This window comes from Dreissena polymorpha, chromosome 7, assembly GCF_020536995.1.
Source record: "Dreissena polymorpha isolate Duluth1 chromosome 7, UMN_Dpol_1.0, whole genome shotgun sequence".
Taxonomy (NCBI): domain Eukaryota; kingdom Metazoa; phylum Mollusca; class Bivalvia; order Myida; family Dreissenidae; genus Dreissena; species Dreissena polymorpha.
The window spans coordinates 15,859,177-15,867,614 of NC_068361.1; the positions used below are offsets into that span (position 1 = coordinate 15,859,177).

The following is an 8,438-nucleotide window of genomic DNA, read 5'->3' on the forward strand; positions in this document are numbered from 1 at the left end:
GACTGATATTCTAACGTATGTACTGCTAAGTGATATAATTATTTATGAGCTGCTGTCCTGTAATAAAATAACATTTGGTGCAAATCGTGACAAACAAGGTGTAAAGTACTGGGACTATTGTCAAACAAGAGTCAAACTGATGAAACAACAACAACAACTTAATAATTCCTTTATAGATTTTGGCTAACTATAACATAGTAGCATTATATAATTTTGTTACTCTTATTTCAGCCATTGCCTCATACTTTTTCTTTGATGGGAGGATTTCCTTCTTGAAGACTTACCAGCCATCTCTCAACTTTTATGTTGTCCCTGTTGTGGTTTGTATTTTTGATACTGAAAAATTTATTATCTTTAATCCATTAATAAAACCAACACCATTTCATAGAGGTTATCATGGGAGAATGTGTGAATTATAAATTAAAATGGTTACACAATTTCCTTAGAAATTGAAGTGTAAGTGGCATTGACTTGGTAGTTCTATTTATTGGTGATGTTTGTTTGGTTAAAACCCATTAGTTTTAGCTGGATGGTTTCAAAAATTAACTATAGAAGCTCTTAAATCAGTAATCTGGGAACAACAAGTACTGTATTTTGTTAGAAAGGTTCTGAGACTGTCAAGCTGCCATAGTGCGGATCGAACTGAGCACCTATTGAGTGCATCAACCATGTCACTTGCTATCTCTTGACTGGATATTAGAAATAAAGAGTTCATTCATTATATGAGACTCGCTCTGTGAAAATTGGCTTTAATGAATGAGCGTAAAGTGTTGTCCCAGAATAGCTTGTGCAGTTTGCACAGGCTAATCAGGGACGACACTTTCCGCCAAAACTAGATTTTTGCAAAGAAGAGACTTTCTGTAAACGAAAAAAAAACATCAAAGCCGAAAGCTAATATGGGACGACACTTTACGCACATTCATTAAACCCCCTTTTCACAGAGCATGGCCCATATATGTTTTCTCTGTGTTGTAGTTGGTGACAATCGGTTCATACGTGATTGCCTCCTGCTTCTTCAGTGTTTATAGCATGGCAGTGGATACACTGTTCCTCTGCTTTCGTAAGTAATAATTTGAATATCTCCCCAAGGCTGGTTTACACTTATTCCTGATTGCCAACACTACAGATTGTAGTGAAATAGTGGATCTTTGGAATTTCAGTGGATGAATTGTTCCTTTGTTCTGGAATTCTTTAAAGGTTCATATTATCAGTACAATGTCAATGTTACCATTTGTTTGTATGCATAAGTTTAAAGAGTTTATATAGTCATAAAGAATGTATGTTAATAATCAAGCATTAATTATACATAATTCTATGAAAACAACAGCAAATTAACATAACTGGTTATCCTTATTGTTTAAAATAAGTCTTCATATAATTCTTTAAATACCTGTTTTTAGCTCACCTGAGCACAATGTGCTCATGGTGAGCTTTTGTGATCGCCTTTTGTCTGTTGTGCTTCGTGAGTTTTGCGGCGTCAACATTTGCCTTGTTAACACTCTAAAGGCCACATTTATTGTCCAATTTTCAAGAAATTTGGTCAGAAGATTTGTGCCAATGATATCTTGGACGAGTTCAAAAATGATTCCGGTTGGTTGAAAAACATGGCCACCAGGGGGCGGGGAATTATTTCTTATGTGGCTATAGTAAAACCTTGTTAACACTCTAGAGGACAGGTTTATTGTCCAATCATCAAGGAACTTGGTCAGAAGATTTGTCCCACTGATATCTTGGAAGGGTTCGAAAATGGTTCTGGTTGCTTGAAAAACATGGCCACTGGAGGGCAGGGCATTTTTCCTTATATGGCTATATATGGCAATAGTAAAACATTGTTAACACTCTAGAGGCCAAATTTATTGTCCCATCTTCATGAAACTAATTGTCAGAAGATTTGTACCAATGATATCTTATACGAGTTCGAAAATGATTTTGGTTTGTTGCAAAACATGGCCGCCAGAGACCGGGGCATTTCTCCTTATATGGCTCTAATAAAAACTTGTTAACACTCTAAAAGTCTCATTTATTGTCCAATCTTCATTAAACTTGGTCAGAACATTTGTTTTAATGATATCTGAGATTATATCATTATATGGCTATGGTAAAACCTTGTTAGCGCTCAAACAGTTACATTGATAGTTAACTCTTCATAAAACTTGGTAAGAACATTTGTTCTAATGATATATTGGGACTGCACAGAACAGGTCAGTTACTTTGTATCTCAGGTGAGTGACATTTGGCCTTTCAGACCCTCTTGATAATATTAAGCAAATTAGTTTTGTTTTATATATGAAACGTAATGCATGTTCTTTAAATTTACTGCCGTTGGAATTGGTTAACATAGTATCGCTCTTATTATGCCCCCCTTCGAAGAAGACGGGGTATATTGTTTTGCACATGTCGGTCGGTCCGTTGGTCGGTCCGTCCACCAGATGGTTTCCGGATGATAACTCAAGAAGGCTTAGGCCTAGGATCATGAAACTTCATAGGTACATTGATAATGACTGGCAGATAACCCCTATTGATTTTCTGGTCACCAGGTCAAAGGTCAAGGTCACAGTGACTCGAAATAGTAAAATGGTTTCCGGATGATAACTCAAGAATGCTTATGCCTACGATCATGAAACTTCATAGGTACATTGATCATGACTGGCAGATGACCCCTATTAATCTTCAGGTCACTAGGTCAAAGGTCAAGGTCACAGTGACTCGAAACAGTAAAATGGTTTCCTGATGATAACTCAAGAATAATTAGGCCTAGGATCATGAAACTTAATAGGTTCATTGGCAGATGATCCCTATTGATTTTCAGGTCACTAGGTCAAAGGTCAAGGTCACAGTGACAAAAAACGTATGCACACAATGGCTGCCACTACAACTGACAGCCCATATGGGGGGCATGCATGTTTTACAAACAGCCCTTGTTTTTCTTGTATTTTGTTTTTAAGTGGATACAGCAGTTAAACATTTATGATTGTCTCTTGACAGTGGAAGATCTGGAACGCAATGATGGATCCAATGATAAGCCATATTTCATGCCCAAGAATCTCATGAAGATATTGGGTAAAAAGAACAAGCCTATAGACCAAGGAAACAAGTGATCCATAACAACAAGAAATTTATTTTACAGTTGATTTTTGAACAATATTTTAATCCATATTTTTTATATTTGAATATATTTTTAACGTCTCGATGACTTAACAATAACAAGATGCAACTGTGTTTCTCTGTACAATTGCTGTCAATTTGGTACTTTACAAACTTCAATCTTGCCAGACACAAAATTAGTATTTCTTTCATTCATTCAAGTCACAAGTGTTGTTGTTGTTAATTTCCCTCAAATACTTTTTCGACCCCTTTGCTATGTATTTACTAATTTCTTTGCCAGGAATCATGCTCATAATCTGCCGATATTTTAAGTCTTTCAGAAATTACGTTTTGTATTGAAACCCTTAACAGTACACTTTTGACATTCATAATCAATTTTATTTTTTAGAGAAAATATTAATTAGGGTTAAGTTTACTTACTTAAAAAGCATATTTATATAAGCATTCTTATTTTGTAGCACGTCATTTATTAGTCCCCTACCAGTTTCACCGGAGGGGACTTACGGTTTGCGCTCTGTGTGTCCGTCAGTCTGTCACACTTTTCTGGCTCCTGTGATAACTTTAACAATTCTGAGTATTTTTTCATGAAATTCAAAACATGGATAGATGGCAATATAGACAATTATGCACGTCATTTCATTTTGTTCCTACATCAAAAATTATGGTTGCTATGGCAACAAATAGACTAGAAATCACTGGGGGCTGACGAGGTCAAAGCGTAGTCCGTTTCGCTACGACGTCGGGTATATGTTTTACTACGAAAACATGGTGTAAATACACTACTTTCATAGGCGAGTTTCATATTTTCTGGTGTTTATGGATTAGAGAACGGAACATCCAGTAATGGTAGGTACTTATTTTCAATAACAAACTAATAACAAATGCGCGTAGTTGCAACCTTTAAGTTTATTTTGAGCTAAAATCGAATTATTTTGATTTGAGGCAATGTATAAGATGGTTATTCTGTTAAAATAGCCAATTACGGTAACTTAAATTAAATAAAACTACATTTTACTTTGATTCAGTGTACATTACACATTTTAAAGTACAAAACAGGTTACGAACATATATTTTAATTATTCAAATGCTTTGTTTCGAAGGAAATTACAAGTCGCTTTATGTAAAGGTTTCGCACAGAGTATGTATTGGTTGCGCAACGAAGTACAAATATAATGCATAGGTTGCTCAACGAAGTTTCTGTATCCATTTCAGGACATATCACATGCAGTTTGCAGTTACTGCAGACTGCTTTTTCCCAGTGCAAAAGATGCCGTGCTTCACTGTGCGCATGAACATCCAAACGAAAAGGTTGAACCCGGTGAAAGCCTGCAGAGTCCCGGCAGAGCCCCGGTAAACCGTCACTACGCCGGCACTCACCGGGGTTATACCGGCATCAGACCCCGGCAGAGCTGCGGCAACGCCCAGGTTTAACCGGGGACAACCGGTTCATCCCGGAGGTATTAAACATTTTAATACTTTCCCGGTGGAGCCCCGGTCGTCCACGGTTCATCCCGGTGGAGCACCGGTTCATCCCGGTAGGGCCCCGGCTCATCCCGGTAGATGCCTGATCACGCACTGGGGCTCCGCCGGCATCATAGTGAGACTGGGCCTTAACCGCATTGTAACACGAGGTAAATTTACCGGCCGTCTCATGTACGCAGTTAACAATAACCTGTGACAGAAACCCACTGCCACACCTTTACAACAATATATTGATTATGCAATTGCGGATTTGTGCCATTGGGGTCCTACTTTCCACACCTTACGGCTGTTACAGGTGTGGATTTTACAGGTACAATCATGTATACAAACATGAAATTCACCTCAAAATTAGTTGACGATAACCGATTTTCAAGAAAATCGCTTTGATATATACAATGTAAAAATCAAAATCCGTATGAGATAAATAATGATCGAAGTTGGGACATGGGATTTACTTTGACATAAGCAGAGTTTCGAGATAAGCGAGTTGGGAATAACGAGAATCGAATATTATTTGATAAAGAGTACCGTATGCTGAAAACCTATCGTCGGTCTCTATCAAAATAAACGTATAAGGGATTGTCACGAGGAGCAGATGAGTCATTTTTATTGAGACCGACGACATTAGGTACTCGACTCTCAACTGTCATCTTATATATGGATTTTCGATTTTAATCGTTTCCTTTGGCCTAGACGTGAATGTAATTATATCATAATAATGTGCATTACCATGTCGACTGTGCGCTTCGGATCATGTTGTGCCGTTGTTACTACCTCTGTCTCAAAGGAAATATCCAGCCACTCCATGACTCTATTAAAAATTTTTTTTTCTTTATTTTGCCTTTGAGAGATAACCAATACGTCTTCTGTGAGAAACGCATGCACGCTAAAGCGTTGTCGTAGCGAGGCATATACGTATACTGTCAGAGACATGATCATGCCTTATAATAATATTTAGCCTTTATTTATGATAACTGGGTCACCCTACACATTTCTAAACACACCAGTGGCTTAACAATACATAGATCAATATGGAAATTGTAAAATTGTGTCAATTATACACAGTTGTAAACCTTAATTGCATTTTTTAAAGTGAAACTTGACTTCGGTTTGATAAATCAGCGGTATATTTCATGTTTAACCGCATAAACCAGACACATCTTGGATTATAATTTGATGTAACAGACCTATGAAATGAAATTGTGCTTAAATTCAGAGTTTTGTTATTACAAAATCATAATCTTACATGTTTTAAACACAATGTTCGACTAATCCGTTCTCGATGTCATGTGTATTTAAACAATGTTTTCGTAGTAAAACATATACTCGACGTCGTAGCGAAACGGACTACGCTTTGACCTCGTCAGCCCCCAGTGGAAATACTGCTGAAAATGTGTTGTTTTTTTGATCCTGCAATTACTTTAAAAGTTCTTAATATTTTTCGGCGTAAGCTGCATAAGCCAGCTTTTCACCCTGACTTGACCTTTGTAAGTGTCCAATAAAATTCAAATAAAATTTCCCGCGGCTAGGTACGAATGAATACACTTCATTTATTCCATTGGCTGATTTGAGTATACCACCAGAACATTGGAAACATATCCGCGTCTTTGTACCACTGTTTTACTGTATGAAACAATTTTATCTCTAATGAAAAGGCTTAATAGATAGAACAGTTTTACACTCAATTCTCGACATCAATACAGTTTGTGCGTACACCTTTTATTTTCAGAGTATTACCAGCGCAAAAGCGTTTATACTTAAAAGGCTATTTTCTCATATTTAGTACTTACTTCCATATTCCTGTCAACATGTTAACATGTAAAAGTATAAAGAGCAGTGGAAGCGAAGCCTCACTTTAAAGATTTGCATTTCAACCCGCGAGGTTTCGGGTCAAGTCGCGGACATTCAGAGTTTATATACAGGTCATCACCGGAGTTCGCGGTCAGTAAAATAATCGTTATATAATAAAGACGCTATCCGTGAACTAGGTTACCTGGAATTTTCTTTAGACCAGAAATATGTTAAAAGAAGATATTCAGCAATATAATTATGGTATGTCAATAATAGATTCTTAATGTGTTTTCAACAATACAATGATAAATATTATTTTTAATAAATTTAACAATAATTATTCCACCATATTGCCTAATGTACTAAAGTGATATTATGAGCATGTAACAGTTTATAGGTGTCTATCGCAACCGTTGATTATTTTTGATGTTTCTACTTCATATACACTTATAGTAATTAATGCAGCATCAACATACTAAAACAATATACCAGAAAGAGAAAAATAATGCATTTGAATATTAACCGTACTTTCGTTTGACAACTGATCATGCGTTAACGAGTTGAACCTAAATTTAGTTTTAGTGCAGATTTGTTCATACGACACAAAGACAAAATATTGTTTTACGGATCATTTCGGCTTACAGGACTGGGTGGGTCACGTAAGAATATCGAATATAAAATATATTTTTATAAACAACTGGTAGCAAGGTGAGTTGCAGATAATTGATCAGTAACCACATTTTAACTAACTATTTTGACCTGTTAATTCTTTTCAGCTCAATTCAACAGTGCAAAATGCCCATAATATCACTTTAAGCATGAGCACGATGATTCTCGATACTGTTAATAATCGAATCTAATAGCAATGCCCGACAGACCACTAAAACAGGTTTGTTCTCGTGTGGCCGGTTGACTCATATGTTTAAATTTCACTTCCATTCTTCTTTTGGTTTTCTGTTTTGTATCTATAGGTTTATGACCAGCAATATGTTATAATGTAAAATAAGCCGCGAAAACTCCCCGTAACATCCCGTACTGCGTGTGATGCAGCTAAGAACTGCACAGAAAAAGACATTCGCTATCCTTGATCTCATTCATTAAACTATTTACGCCGTATATCTTTTTTAAAGATATTTCTTGTTTCATGAAACTTGAAACATGAAGAAATGGCAATATGGACATTATGCACTTCATTTCATTTTGTTCCTTTGTCAAAAATTCTGGGTGCTATGGCAACAAATAGACTAACAATACTGCTTAAAATGGTGTGTTTTTTTGGATCCTGCATGCGATAACTTTAAAAGTTCTTAACATTTTTTCATAAAACTAGAAACATGGATAGATGGCAATATGAACATTATGCACGTCATTTCATTCTGTTCCTACGTCTAAATTTCTGGTTGCTATTTGGCAACAAATAGACTAGAAATACTGCTGAAAATGATGGTTTTCTGGATCCTGCGATAACTTCAAAAGTTCTTAATATTTTTTCATGAAACTTGGAACATGGATTGATGGCAATATGGACATTATGCACGTCATTTCATTTTGTTCCTACGTCAAAAATTCTGGTTGCTATGGCAACAAATAAAAAAAATATTCTGACCATGGTGGAATTTCTGACAATGGTGGAGCCGGTAGGGGACTTTTATTGCTTGGCAATAGTCTTGTCCATCATGCATTTATCATTTGTATTGCTTTCTATGTTTGAACTCTTAGACTTGAGACAGTTCAAGTGTTTCCAAAATTGTTAAACATGAAATAAATGTGATAACTACAATACAGTCATACCAGTATTAAACTTGTGGACCAGTGCATTCCGTGTATGCTTGTAAAAATAAATTCGTATTGCAGTCATTTTGAATGCAGTCGGCCGTATTTTTGCTATATTGTTGTAAATTGATTAATTGTATGTTCATCTTTATGCTACATTTTAATGATAGAATAAAATGCTAATTTGATGTTCTTGTGCTTTTTTGTTAGTCTTGTTGGATTTATGAAATTGTAATATGTTTTCAACATATAATATCAAAGCTAAAACAAATGTAAATCAATCGTAT

The 8,438-nt window shown here is 35.9% G+C and overlaps 1 protein-coding gene across 4 annotated transcripts in view; it reads left to right on the forward strand.

Moving 5' to 3' along the window:
• Nucleotides 1-3,798, forward strand: part of LOC127840079 (choline transporter-like protein 2) — a 78,805-nt gene extending 75,007 nt beyond the window's left edge. For all 4 annotated transcript variants that reach the window (XM_052368474.1, XM_052368475.1, XM_052368472.1 and 1 more), the window contains exons 21-23: nt 232-320; nt 976-1,060; nt 2,986-3,798. In XM_052368474.1, the coding sequence (XP_052224434.1) occupies nt 232-320; nt 976-1,060; nt 2,986-3,098 (287 nt within the window). In that variant the 3' untranslated portion in view covers nt 3,099-3,798. The remainder of the gene's footprint in view (nt 1-231; nt 321-975; nt 1,061-2,985) is intronic.
• The last annotated feature ends 4,640 nt before the right edge of the window (nt 3,799-8,438 follow it).